At 40.7% G+C, this 14,829-nt stretch overlaps 1 protein-coding gene across 3 annotated transcripts in view; it reads right to left on the bottom strand.

Annotated features, from left to right (window-relative positions):
• The window catches only part of ASH1L (ASH1 like histone lysine methyltransferase), a 155,449-nt gene that overhangs the window by 17,724 nt on the left and 122,896 nt on the right, over positions 1-14,829 (bottom strand). For all 3 annotated transcript variants that reach the window (XM_073323624.1, XM_073323625.2, XM_073323626.1), the window contains 9 exons: positions 13,299-13,372; positions 11,668-11,713; positions 11,308-11,416; positions 7,423-7,629; positions 6,621-6,767; positions 5,423-5,531; positions 5,080-5,241; positions 4,790-4,884; positions 1,090-1,247 (listed from right to left, as the gene is read on the bottom strand). In XM_073323624.1, the coding sequence (XP_073179725.1) occupies positions 1,090-1,247; positions 4,790-4,884; positions 5,080-5,241; positions 5,423-5,531; positions 6,621-6,767; positions 7,423-7,629; positions 11,308-11,416; positions 11,668-11,713; positions 13,299-13,372 (1,107 nt within the window). The remainder of the gene's footprint in view (positions 1-1,089; positions 1,248-4,789; positions 4,885-5,079; positions 5,242-5,422; positions 5,532-6,620; positions 6,768-7,422; positions 7,630-11,307; positions 11,417-11,667; positions 11,714-13,298; positions 13,373-14,829) is intronic.

Raw genomic sequence — 14,829 nt, 5'->3', positions numbered from 1 at the left:
AGAAGTTCTACCTCAAGAGGAACTAATGTCCTTCTCAAATTGAATACTTAAGATGACGCCAGATGGTGTCTCCTCTCCTGCACCAAGTTCAGAAGCATATTTCCTGTTAGCATTGACACTGATTTGGGTTACAATAAAAAGTAAAGGGTCAGATTCACTGGTAGTCTCTGGCTGTTTTGTGCTGCTCTAGCCAGCTAAGCTGGATTTATGGCTATGTTGTGTTGCTAGAGCGGGAAAAAAGGAACCAGAACAAACTAGGGAATGTGAACGAAGGCATGTGGGTCCCAATTTCTCACTTAGCCGCCAGAGGGGAGCCAAAAGCTGGAATGGGGTTGCATGGGTATAACTGAGGGTAGGATCTGATCTTCTGAATGGAGTGGTGTTTTGGAGAGGGGTTTGTAGCTTTCCTTTGGCCGCCACATGTCCCATCCCCATAACAGATGGCAAGCCAGAAAACCTTGTTTCCCAAAGACCTAAACTCAGAGATCCTCACTGTTATGAGGATAATGAGAACTCTCAGAGTTAGCATGGATTGCTGCTGCAGGTGCTGAGCAGCTCTCTTCTCATTAAGGACCAATCCTGCCCTGCATTATTTATGCTGTTATGCCAATTCCCTAAAATGGCCACATCAGGTTTCTCCTTCTCTGAAAAATCACCTGTGGGGAGAGGGGACAGGAATTCCAAATGAACAATAACATTTCCAGTAGGAGCTGTGAGCCTTCAGGATCCTGCACGGGAACACAGGAATTTCTGTACTGAATCGACCAGCGGTCTATCCAGTCCAGTCCCTGGCTCTGACAATGGCCAATACCAGATGCTTCAGAGGAAAATGTAAAACTTCATAAAGAAGAAGAATAAAAAAATATGCCTGTAGAGGGAGTTTTTTCCTCACTCAGAGTGACACTGAAAACAGATCTGTACATAAACACCCCGATCAGTATTTGAAAACCTATTTGGACTTGGTAGTAACTTTCTATTGGATCTGTGAACTGATTTGAATTATCCATGGCTGTAAACTTTCATACCAATGTGATTTGACTAGGTCCCCCAGAAGAAAGAGGTAACAGCAGGAGACTGTGCAGGCCTCACCAGATTTGATGTTGCCGTCATCACGGCAGATTCCATTCCAGCGGTTATATAATGATGCAGAGTGGATGTTGTCACTGACATGTTTCACTTCCTCTTGTTTTTGCCGAATCTTCTCCCAATTCCGTACCAGAAAAACATGACGTTTTAGCACAAAATTCCTGCAAAAATTAAAAACATGCATTTTCAAATCACCTCACTGTCTTAATGTTGACTATTGGAAGCAGAAGAAAGAAGGCAACAGCTTAGATATTCCCTGATCTATTTGGAAGTACTGTGGGGATCTAATCTATTAATCAGTTAATATCATCTATTATGCAGCACGCCAGAACTCCAACTGAGGTAGTGATGGGAGCCCTTTTTTTCAGATGGGCTCATGACAGTCTAAGGCTTGTTTTCTTGGTGACTTTTGACATGGCTGATCATGTGTTACTGAAATGGTAAATAAGTGATGATGATGGTGTGTCTGGAACTGCCCTCCAGTAGTGTGGTTCTTATTAGTGACAATGGTAATGATAAGTAAGTGCATGTCCAGCAATGAAGAGTTTGAAATGCTGCATCCCTCAAGTTTCTGTTCTGTCACCCCTGTAATACCTCTTGGAGAGATAATTCCTAAACACATCAGATTGCTGATAACACGGTTATAGATTCATAGATTCTAAGGACCATTGTGATCAACTTGTCTGACCTCCTATATAACACAGGCCAGAGAACTTCCCAAAACTAATTCCTAGAGCAGATCTTTTAGAAAAACAACTGCTCTTGATTTAAAAATTGACAGTGATGGCAAATACACCATGGCCCTTGGAAGTTGTTTCAATGGTTGATTACTCTCATTGTTAAAAATTTACAGCTCATTTCCAGTCAATTTGTCTCGCTTCAACTTCCAGCCATTGGATAGTGTTATACCCTTCTCTGCTAGACTGAAGAGCTGTTGATTAAATATTTGTTCACCATGTAGGTACTTTTAGACTGCAATCAAGGCGACCCTTAATCTTCTCTTTGTTAAACTAAACAGATAGACTCAAGGAGCTCCATCACTAGAAGATACTTTTCTAATCCTTTAATCATTTTTGTGGCTCTTCTCTGAACTCTCTCAACTTTATTAATCTCCTTCTTGAATTGTGGACACTGGAACTGGACACAGTATTCCAGAAGCAGTCAGATTAATGCCAAAACCAGAGGTAAAATAACCTCTCCACTTCTACTCAAGATTCCTATTTATGTATCCAAAGATCACATTAGCTCTTTTGGCCATAGCTAATGTTCAGCTGATAATCCCTAAATCTTTTTCAGAGTTACTGATAGAATCTCCCATTCTATAGTATGGCCTACACTCTTTGTTCCTAGATGTATACATTTACATTTAGCCATATTAGACCACATATTGCTTATTTGCACCCAGCTTACCAAAGATCTAGATTGCTCTGTATCAGTGTCCTGTCCTCTTCATTATTTAGCACTGCCCCGATTTCTGTGTCATCTGCAAACTTTATCAGTGACCATGTTAAATGGCATAGGACCAAGAACCGACCCCTGCAGGACCCCGCTAGAAACACACTCGTTTAGTGACTGCCCCCATTTACAATTACATTTTAAGACCTATCCATTTAGTCATTTTTAATCCATTTAATGTGTGCCATGTTAATTTTATAGCTTTCTATTTTTTAATCAAAATGTCATGCGGTACCAAGTTAAATGCCTTACAAAAGTGTAAGCATATTATATGAACCCTATTATATTTATCAACCAAACGTGTAATCTCATAAAAAAAGGTATGAGGTTAGTTTGATGGGATCTATTTTCCATAAACCCATGTTGATTGACATTAATTATATTATCCTCCTTTAATTCTTTATTAATTGAGTCCTGCATCAGTCACTCTATTATCTTGCTTTGTGAATCCTGATAGCCTCTCTTGGAGGGACTACCTTAAAGACAGAATTCTAGCTTCTGGGTAAGGAGCATCAGTATGAGGAGGGTCTCTTTTCCTTTGTGTCCCCACTCACAATGGGGTATCTTTGGAAGTTATGAAGTAGGTTTCATTATTTTCAGTCACATTCTTTCCATGAAAAGGAAGGTTATTTACATTACACAGCTTTGATTTTCAGCAGCATAATTTGTACAGGCTGTGCACTTACCAGTATTTACCCTATGATAACTTTACCCAAGAAACACATGTATTCCCAGCAAGGGGCCATTATTTTCCTTTCCACTTACTAGGGACTATAGCTTGGTTGCCACTTGCAGTTGCTGCAGATTGCAGCTACTGATTGCCCAAAAGGTCTAAGAGCTGACATCACATCATGCCTGCCACCCTGCGTTATTTATGCTGACTGCCTGAAGAAGTAGTTGACTGAGTTTAAGGTGGTCCTGTTGGTCTGTGGAATGGGTCAGAAAGTGGATCTGAGCAAACTGTAAGGGACTGGGGAACAGGCAGTCTGGCTTAGTGATCACAGCTGGGCTGGGGTCCACACGTCAGGGACATGAACAAGGGTTGGAGGAATCACTAGAGCCAGGTTCAATAAGCATGAGTCAGGATCAAAGTCAGGCCAGGGTCAGAGACCAGAGATAGTACCAGGCTGAAGTCAGAGTCAAAGCCAAGCTGGAGTCTGAGTCTGGAGATTGCAGGTAGTACGAGGCTGGAGTCAGGAGGCAAGGGTCAGGGTCAGAGTCATGCTGGGATCAGAGACCACAGATCAGAAGCTGTGGTAAGGTCTGGAATTGCAGCAGGCCCAAAGTCAGACAGCTCCACCAGTCTGACACCCTCCAGGGTTAAATAGGGCGTTTGGCAGAGGGCCGTAGGGTACTGTCACTCTGGGTCCCTTGGGCAGTACTTCCTGCGGTGCCTACTCTCTACAGTGCTCCCTGGCCATGGATCTGAATGGCCCCCTGGTGGCACTGTGGGAATGTCAGCTGTCCCAGGCTCTTCAGACCCAGGTTCTACTCCATGGATCCTTACACCCTCATCCTGATGGTAATCTGTGCCCTGACAGTTCCACCACTGTATTGGTGAACAATGCTAAGGTGTAGAACTTGCTCTCCTGGCACATCTCTCCCCACTTTTAATATATGCTTCATAAAAAACATTACACATTCTCTCCCTACTATTTTCCTTTCTAAAGAGGTCTTAATCAATGCATCAGGCCAAACTGCTGCCTGCCCTGTTCTACTCATTGCCAGCCATACTAATGCAATGAATTTTGTTAGTTGCACAGGAAGAACCTTTGTGTGGTTGGTTCCACTCAAACCAGCACTTCATGTTGATTGCTGCTGTTCTGGCAGGGGATCTGCTCTTAGCAAAGCAGAAACAGAGAGCAGGTTGAGGCATTCCACACTGGTCTGAACAGGTGTGCCTGATTCCAGGAGTAACTTTTAGTAACACATTACCCAGGAGCAATGTGAACACTGATGCAGTGTGTGCATTCTCCACCCCACTAGTAATGACCCATTCTAAAACAGCGAAAACAGCGATTGGAAAGGCCGTTCTAAGACCAATGCCACAATTTCAGATTAAGGACAACAGATCCTATCTGATCCACAACAGATCCTAATATTTAATCTATTTAACACAGATCCCAGCACCCCTTCTTCTTCAACTGGACATTCTGTGATGCCTTATTTTATGGAGAAAAGATTCATTTTGATTTTACAGCAATCCTGCATTGCCAGGGAGAAAAACAACACTGAAATCCTTCCTTACCTTTCTCTGTTGGACATGGGCTTCATCTGAAGCTGTGGGGTCAACCTGGTTGGTGTGTTCACACTTTCACTAGTCTCCTCTGGAATGTGGCCCCTCTGTAAAATAGATAATTCTGGTGAGAAAAACCAAGGACAAATGGTATGGCAATTCATTTGAGTAACAATCTCTGAACATTGTTTCTCCAGTTTTCTATGCACATATATAACAAATATGCTTCACCTTGGTCTGGCTGAAACAAACTGACTTCCCTATAACCTGTCTATGAAAGAAGACTTGGCTACAGTACTCACCCCCTTCTTTAGTTTGTGCTTTGACTTTCTCTTCTCTTTCGATCGTCCAGGCCTTCTGTGTGTGGTTACAGGCTGGGTGGTTTTGCCTGAGAGTCCATTCATTCGCTGACTCTTGCCCCCAATTATTCCTCTGCATTTGTCAAAACCACACTTGCAGAGTTGCTTTGAAGTAAAAAGAAGAATTATTTTTTAATAAAATCACAACAATGGAAAAATCTGTCAGTATTACCAAATACCAGCTCACGCACATATAGCACAGTGTGGCCTTATTAATAACCCCTAATCTGCACAGAATTGTTCATCTTTTGTGAGACTCATCTAGGTTTAGTAGTGCGAGCCTCACCTGTTTTTCAACATTAAATGAGTGAAAATTGTAGTCATAAGTCAGTTCTGTACCAGCAGGCATGTCCTTAAGTGCGTACAACCCAATCCGGTAGACACCATTAACAGACCTGTAGAGAAAATATAATGAAAAATGTCCTGGCTTTTATCATCGTACAGGGGCCGCAAGGTCTGGAGGTGGTGGCCAAAAGAATTGGTGCTGGGGCAAAATTAGGCTTGTCCACACAGTGCAAGCGTTGAGAGGTGGGAAACAGCATTTTCATCGGGCCTTGAGCCAAACATTCCTCATTTTTACCATTCTCTCCTGCTTATCCCTCTCCCTACAAAGCCCTTCAAGGAACATTAAATGTATACTTCACTTACAAAGAGCAGGAAATTGTGGCTTCAAAGTGAGAGGAGTCACAAATCACATGAGGCACCACAAATTAAAAAACCACCCCCCCGCACCAAAATTCACTTATTTTCAGGGCTTCATTCTGAACCAGAAACTAACACTTGACCTCACATTATCATTGAATATATCTATTAATAATATTACTTTCCATATTGTTTCTGTATTGAATTTTCATGTTCATATAAAGGAAAAACTAATTAGCACTGGGTAAAGCTGCACTAGGTACAGACAAGCATGGCAAGCTTCCACACCATGCTATCCTTATTATAAAGCCTATTATGCTCACCCAACATTCCAGTTTAAAGCCACCCCTGCAAATCTCTGCTAATACACTCAATCCCTACCCGCTGTATTTCCTGCTATCCTAACACTAGGGTCTTTCCTAAGTAGAGAATAGTGGTCACAGATAGTGGTAAATTCTGACTATTTTACTATTATCCTAACTCACAAATACATTTGAACTGCCAGAGGGGAAAAGCATATGGATTTATTTTACTGCACCATCTAGTCTTAATGATTTATTATATCATAACAACATGACATACATAATGTAGGAGCTTCCATACCAGAACAGACTATTTAGATCCATGTAGGACAGCAGCCTGCCTCAGATGTGACATTACCTGACAGCAATACAAATCTTACACAATACAAGATCCTTAGTCAATATTTTGATGTTGTTTCAATCTCTGCCCAACTCATCTTTTCCCTATTTCGAGACCAACTTCTCTAAGATGCTCATCCTATCTACATTTTAACCACGGATATAGCCAGAGGTCCAGCATGTAGAGTATTTGTTTCTTACCATTTCTGCATTTCGCAGTTAGGATTACAGCTGTGGTTGATAAATCGAGCCTCGTTGCCCATGCGATAGCTGTCAATCACCATCCCACTGTCTAAGTTCAGGCAATAATGATCACTATGATTATGGTACTGTTCAATCATCCGGTTCCTAGAAAGCAACACAGGAAAGTTCTTGTGATTCCAACTGTCAAAGCAAAGCAGACACATAGTTACTATGGAAATAGAGTGTGCAGGAACTCTGGGAGGTGGCTTTAGAGAGACAATTGTAACACTTTACATTTACATCCAGAGATAGAGGATAAGCATTGTCATCTCTGTTTTTACAGATGAGGTAACTGAAGCACAGACAAGGGCAGCGTACTTGACCAAGATCATGACGGAGCTGGGATTAGAATTTGGGAGCTGTTCCCTCCAGACCATGCTGTCTCGTGTTATGCAAATTAATTGTACAGATTTCATCTTTGTCTCATGCATGTGGAAGAGGACTGTGCAAGTACAATTGGAATCCTGTACAGAGCTTGTTTCTGTATCAAATTCATATTCACTTGTGGCATTGGGCATTTACAGAACAGATGTTGCAGGCACTATGTTGCAGAGGCTAATCACCTTTCTCAGTTTGACTGAAGAAAAGTTTATTGATTAAAATTATAAATTCTATGGGTTCTACCTGGTGCTAGTGGATAGAAAAATACTGTCCCTTCTTTCCCTCCTCATACTTAGTAACTAATTCCCTATAGGGGATAACGTGTTCTCAGAGCTACTTAGTGAGTCTGCCATTTGAAACAGTAATTACAAGTTTCTACCTGAATTCTTGTTCACTAACAACTTCTCCCAAATATTCAATGATAAACTGTCCTGCTTTCAGGGGCTCTTTGGTACGAATACCCCATCCTTTCTCTTCAGCACGGAAACGTTCCAGACACTGCACCCACTCATGCCGCTGAATCCGCTGGTTACAACATTGTTCACCACAAGGGCAAGTGTTAGGGGAACACTCAGCAAAGATCATCCTAAAATCAAAGACAAACAAGCTAAAAGAAAATGGTAAACATACATGGAGAGCTGCTGTCAAAGCAAAACATGCAGTAAATCCCGTTAAAGGGGTCACTTTTCCCCAAATCTCTGACAATGGGATACCCTTTCCTTCCTCTGTCACAAAACTGATACTATCTCAGTCCCAGTTCCTATCTCAGAAGTAGCAATACAATGAGCTGTCTATCACATGGAAGTTTGTAGGTCTACACATCCAAGTGAAGATGCAGAGCCAAAAAAACCTCTAATTAGAGCTGACTAGGAATTTTTGACACAGCTTTTTTTGGTTGTAAAATGGCAATCTATCAAAACAGAAATTGTTCCTGGAAAAGGACTGGTTTCAGTGAATTTCTCAGTTCAAAAATTTTTTGGAAACAAGTTTAGAAAATCTGGAAATGTCTCATTTCAATATTTTCAAAATGAAAACTTATGGTTATAGGTTCAAAATGCCTTTTTGTTTCAAAAGTTAAACTAATTATAATACAATTGTCTTGTTTAAATAAAAAGGTCGAAACTGAAATTAAACATTTTGATTGATCTAAAATGTTTTTTTTTCAGATTAATTTGTAAACATTTTTGAGATTTGAATTTTGAGTTCTGATTGGGGATGAATTTTTTGAGATTTTGAAAAATCTTCCCAGGATCAGAAAAGAATTTCCTGCTCAGCTCTACCACTACTATGCTTCTTACAGGGGCACGTGGCATAATTTATGTATAGCATTTCAACAGAGTCCAGTCCTGATTCTCCACTCTTTTATGTCAGTTTAGCTGGTGTGCAATTTCAACAAAGTCACATCATGGAGAAAAGAATCAGGTTCAATATCTCTTGCATTTTGACTGGCTAGTAAAAGGTATAGAAATCCCTTACACTAATCTCTGGATACCTATTATAAATTTGTGCAACCTGTTTTTTTCAGAGTCGCCAACATTTTTTCCCCACCTTGTTGAATGATCCATTGGGAGAATGCTATGGTTTTAATCCTGAGAAGGAGATTATGGATTGGCTCTGCTTCTGGGATGATAAACAACAACATTTTTGGTACAGTGTTCCATTTTAATTCTTCTAGTTATGCTGTAATACAGGCCTGAACTGGAAAGGGCAGTGGACTCTATGACAATATTCAAAGGAGGATGAGTAAACTGCAGATGCTTCATTTGGGGGATGTGTTATGCTGAACAGGAAGACCTGATCTTTTCACACTTTCTGGGATTAAACATTAGAAAATTTAAATAAATTCTTAGAAAAATTTCATTTTTTCTAATCTCACTTTGTTGAATGGCAGGAGAGCTGTGAGGGACAGGAGCACTGGGGAGATAGGGTGTCGTTTAGATTCAGGAACAATGGAAAATTAATGAAATTATCATTTTTAAAAAAGATAACCTCTTTGGTAACCTAAAGTATCCGAGAGTGCTAAAGGAATTGGCGGCTGTGATTGCAGAGCCATTGGCCACTATCTTTGAAAACTCATGGCGATCGGGAGAAGTCCCGGACGACTGGAAAAAGGCTAATGTAGTGCCCATCTTTAAAAAAGGGAAGAAGGAGGATCCTGGGAACTACAGGCCAGTCAGCCTCACCTCAGTCCCTGGAAAAATCATGGAGCAGGTCCTCAAGGAATCAATCCTGAAGCACTTACACGAGAGGAAAGTGATCAGGAACAGTCAGCATGGATTCACCAAGGGAAGGTCATGCCTGACTAATCTAATCGCCTTCTATGATGAGATTACTGGTTCTGTGGATGAAGGAAAAGCAGTGGATGTATTGTTTCTTGACTTTAGCAAAGCTTTTGACACGGTCTGCCACAGTATTCTTGTCAGCAAGTTAAAGAAGTATGGGCTGGATGAATGCACTATAAGGTGGGTAGAAAGTTGGCTAGATTGTCGGGCTCAACAGGTAGTGATCAATGGCTCCATGTCTAGATGGCAGCCGGTATCAAGTGGAGTGCCCCAAGCGTCGGTCCTGAGGCCGGTTTTGTTCAATATCTTCATAAATGATCTGGAGGATGGTGTGGATTGCACTCTCAGCAAATTTGCGGATGATACTAAACTAGGAGGAGTGGTAGATACGGTGGCAGGTAGGGATAGGATACAGAGGGACCTAGAAAAATTGGAGGATTGGGCCAAAAGAAATCTGATGAGGTTCAACAAGGATAAGTGCAGGGTCCTGCACTTAGGACGGAAGAATCCAATGCACCGCTACAGACTAGGAACCGAATGGCTAGGCAGCAGTTCTGCAGAAAAGGACCTAGGGGTGACAGTGGATGAGAAGCTGGATATGAGTCAACAGTGTGCCCTTGTTGACAAGAAGGCCAATGGCATCTTGGGATGTATAAGTAGGGTATAGCCAGCAGATCAAGGGACGTGATCGTTTCCCTCTATTCGACATTGGTGAGGCCTCATCTGGAGTACTGTGTCCAGTTTTGGGCCCCACATTACAAGAAGGATGTGGAAAAACTGGAGAGAGTCCAGCGAAGGGCAACAAAGATGATTAGAGGTCTGGAACACATGACTTATGAGGAGAGGCTGAGGGAACTGGGATTGTTTAGTCTGCAGAAGAGAAGAATGAGGGGGGATTTGATAGCTGCTTTCAACTACCTGAGAGGTGGTTCCAAAGAGGATGGTTCTAGACTATTCTCAGTGGTAGAAGATGACAGGACAAGGAGTAATGGTCTCAAGTTGCAGTGGGGGAGGTTTAAGTTGGATATTAGGAAAAACTTTTTCACTAGGAGGGTGGTAAAACACTGGAATGAGTTACCTAGGGAGGTGGTAGAATCTCCTTCCTTAGAAGTTTTTAAGGTCAGGCTTGACAAAGCCCTGGCTGGGATGATTTAATTGGGGATTGGTCCTGCTTTGAGCAGGGGGTTGGACTAGATGACCTCCTGAGGTCCCTTCCAACCCTGATATTCTATGATTCTATGATTATGCAGACTAGAGCTGTGCTTAGCACACAAGAGCTGAAGAACTTTCATAAGCAAAGTTGATTTAATCATAATGAAATGGCAAATTAGTCGAAGATGTTATTTGATTACTAGTCTCTAAGACTGAAGAAATGTCATGCTCTTCCCTACAGAGAACTGTTCTGGGTAGTCATGAATGGAATCCAAAATCCCTATAACGTGTCTCTGTTCTTACTTTCTTCCTGGCTCTTCTCTTTGTGATAATTACTACATTCCGTGTCTCTTCTCCTCATGGGATTCCTGTTCTTTCTTCATACCTTCCCTTCCCTCCCGAGTCATCCATTTCCAGCTCCATCAGCAACTGCTCTTTTCTGAACATAGATATGACCTCAGAACAACTGAGAGATTCCTTCCAGTCCTCAAACTAAAGTTCTTCAAAAGGAAACATCAAAAGAATGGCTTCTACTATTGTCCATGGAATAACATGGGTCTTTGAAAGCTTCAAGCACAGCCCAATAGACTGCTTTCCTGCCTGAGGAAGGGAAAGAAATAGCATGCTCTCTTATTATTAAAGCGGTAGCTAGTAAAGGAAACTATGCTATATGCTTCTGTATCCACACTTTGTTGTACTGGGATCATTTCAGACTGATGAGCTTCTGATCACACCCAGCACATCTCTTTAACTTTCAAATAGTATCAGTTTATGGGGATTAGCCTGTTCAGGGGAATTCCCTTATTCTGCTTAATCAGCACATTTCCTACCTGTTAAGACAGTCATCTAAACAGCCCTTTCCATTGCCATCATCTGGTTTCTTACAATTGCAGGTGGTGGCCTCATAGCCAGAAAGAGGCTTAACATCTACATAGACGTCTGGAAAAAGAAAAAAGGAAAAGAAATAATTTTTCCAGAATAAAACAGCTATTTGAAATGCTTTCACCCCAATGATAGAAACCTGAGAAGAAGGTGGACGGCCAGTCTTTTATGGAACAGAGGGGTGGTGGAAGAGAGGAAGTCATGTCAAAGTTCCATACTTACACTGCTTAGTGAAAGGCACATGTATAATGACACCCACTATAAAGTAATAAATACAATAAATAATAATAATTAATAAAGTTACTTACTAGAACGGATTTTTTTATAAAGTGGGACATCTGGCTTTTTGTACAACTAAAAGGAAGAAAAAGAAAATTCTTACTTAATACACTGAACAACTGAAGCTGACATTCAGAAGTGTCAGGAAAATGATGGGCATGTTGTTCATATGTATATATTTATGTTAATTACTGGATAATATATGCATAAAGATCAGCTCAGGCTATTTCTCTGTGTACGCACATCAGAGGAGAGATTAAAAATGTATCTGAATAAAAAATACCTAAATTTAGAGAGCTCACTGAACAAAATTTCCAACATGGTTTATTCCTCCATATTGTCTGACACAGCAATCAGGAAAAGTCAAACAGAACATCTATGGAAACAGACATAGCTTTTTGGGATAGTAATATTTCCCTCAGCATTGCAGAGAAAAATACTTATTTAAAATAACTTTGAGTATGGGCACCTGCTCTTGTGGTAGAGCAGTATATTCATACTCAGTACAGTGGTAAGGAGGGGGAATCAGAACTCAGGCCCAAGATCTCTGGGCTGGAACCAAGGGAAATGCAGATCCTTTAGTCAGAATAATTTGCTATATATAAGGAGAGGACAGGAGATAAAACGGAGTTCCCACTGTTACATATTTTCTACATAAGCTATTACAGAACTGGATTTCAGCTTATAATTTAATATATAGTAACATTAATTGCTTCTCCTTTTAATTGTATTTTAAAAGAATAATTACAATTCACTTTCTGTGTGTACTGCACTAGTAGCCCCTTTCAGTATCAACTGTCTCAGACATCATATAACAAAATGATTCTGTAAGTGTTCAGATATTAGGTGCATGAGGAGTGCATACCATTTTTAACTAGGTAATATTATAATATAGATAAGATATTGATAGAGGTAGCTAATCTTAAAGTCAAAGCCAGGAACTCTCCCCAAGTAGAATGTCAACAGCTTTCACTTTTTTAAGATTAGACTTTGGTGGTATTCTGATGAGCACCTGCAGCCACACTACCGTGGGAATTTGTTTAGCTCACTTACATGGCGAGATTACATCTCCTAGAGCTCATTTCTTGCTGTAGAGCTGGAGATGGATTTACCCTGCCTGTGTTAAATCACTGGTGGAGACTTCTCAGTTAAGGAAAAGAAAAGAAATCCCTATTTTTAGGCTTACATTCTTTTTAAAGATCTTTAAAGTGTGTAACTGTTAAACACTCTCTGCACACCCCTCAATATGAAAATTTCAGCTTGCAAGTAAAAAATAAATTCCATTCTGCTGGGACTGATTCAAGAAAAACAAGGCCTGAAATTTCTCAGTGCTGTTGGCAGTACATCTGAATTCTCCTGAGGCGCGTCTAAAACAAGATCCTTATAAAAAGTAAGCAGGCCTCCAAAATAAAAGTCCATAGCAAAATTAAAGATGGGCTTTTTCAGAAACTCAGTAGACTGCTGCTATTTTGCAGTGAAGGGGAAAATGGAAATTGTCCACATTAAATATATATATGCAAATTATTTTTTCTCATTAATGTCAACATGAATATTTACCAATATTCAGAAAATGTTACTGTAGCTGTGGTGTAAGAACCCTAGTCTCTTTCTAGAATTTCTGAATGCAATCTTGGCACTTAGTAACATTTTTGTCTTGTACCTGATTATGTTTCCACTGCCAGAGGATGTCGTACGGCAGCTGGAAGTCTATTCTCTTCTGTCTCAGATACTTCCCTGAAACAAAATTGATTATATGTCACTCATTCACGTATACTCATGAGGAAAGAGGATCATGAATGGGCACAGAGCCCAAATTCTGACAGAGCCCCTCAAATCTCTGAAAATAGTAAAAGGCAGAATAGCAGAAATCCTCAAAGAACATTTTGTTTATTAGGGGCAACACAGGAAACATGTCAGTAAAGAATCCTTCAAAAGCATCGCAACATGCTGGTGTTGTTGGCTTTCCTCTAGTGTCACAGATAGGTTTATTCTTATGGGTATTGAATGAGGTTTTTTCACATTATAACATCCTAAATGTTATTACCAGGGACAGTGTGTACAGTGGGGTCCTGGTGACCCAACAGTTCAGTAACAGATCTTTTCCATTAATCTCTTAAGTGGGGTCACATAAACTGTACTTCCAAATATGAAGATTGGCTTGCTGGGGAAGGTGAGAGGGGAAAGGCACTCTGCTTTCTGTGGAGAGGGGTCTTAAACTGTACTTTGATGACTGACCTTAGAGAGATCATAAAACTCTGATGTTTGCAGCTAAACTCCTGACAACAATGCCAAGATCTCTGCGGGGGTTCTCACAGGAGAGGTCATTGTAAAGCGAGCAACTTTGAAGGCCAGAATACATTTTACAGATATAAAAAGACTTGCCTTTTAATCTTCAAAAATCTATTTTCCCCAAGAAGGTACCTACTCTGGTTTTGCAGTATTTTTCACATTGTAACATCTCAATGTTATTACTGGGACACTATGTAGAGTGGGGTCCTGGTGACCCAAGAGTGCAGTAACAGATCTTTTCCACTTGCAATTTCCAAAGTTGTGCTTTTCGGTCAGGACTTCATTCTGGCATTTGCTCTTCACAATCCTCTTTCCCCAAACAATGTACTAGTATGTAGAGGGTGAGTCTCTCCTCCCTCCCTCCCCCCACCTATGAATGTACTGAAATGGGATCTCAGTTAAGTTTCCAAAAGGTGGGACTATCCTGGATTTTTTCCCAGCCTGACTCAAAGTGAAATTTTCTGATCCATGAAGCCCTGCCCTCTATGTCAGAGAAACATTGTGGAGAATTTATTTTGCCAATCCTCATTAAAAATGTACTTCCTATCAATGTGAGATGTCTGTAAAACAAGCAACTGTTACTCTCCCTTCTGCACATTCTTCTGGAAAATCTGACCAAGTCATCTGATAAAGTACTCAGTTGGATGCTCCTAAGAATCATCTGAGTCCCCTTCAGTGCTCCCCTTGCTCCCAGTATACAGCACTTAGGAGGGCAATTCAAGTGGGTGTACTAAAAATATGGCAAGTAGAAAATGAATAGTGTTCTTAAGCATTCAATCTATTTTACTTTATATTTTCTCAGGAAGGATCATTTTCCCCCTACTTATTTTACCAAACTGAGCATAATTACTATGCGTACACTGTTTATTATAGGACATGAAAAAAGATGTTGGAAGAAAAGA

The sequence above is a fragment of the Lepidochelys kempii genome, chromosome 24, assembly GCF_965140285.1.
Source record: "Lepidochelys kempii isolate rLepKem1 chromosome 24, rLepKem1.hap1, whole genome shotgun sequence".
Classification (NCBI taxonomy): Eukaryota; Metazoa; Chordata; order Testudines; family Cheloniidae; genus Lepidochelys; species Lepidochelys kempii.
The sequence above is the reverse complement of the archived record's forward strand: the minus strand, read 5'-3'. Positions and strand labels throughout refer to the sequence as shown.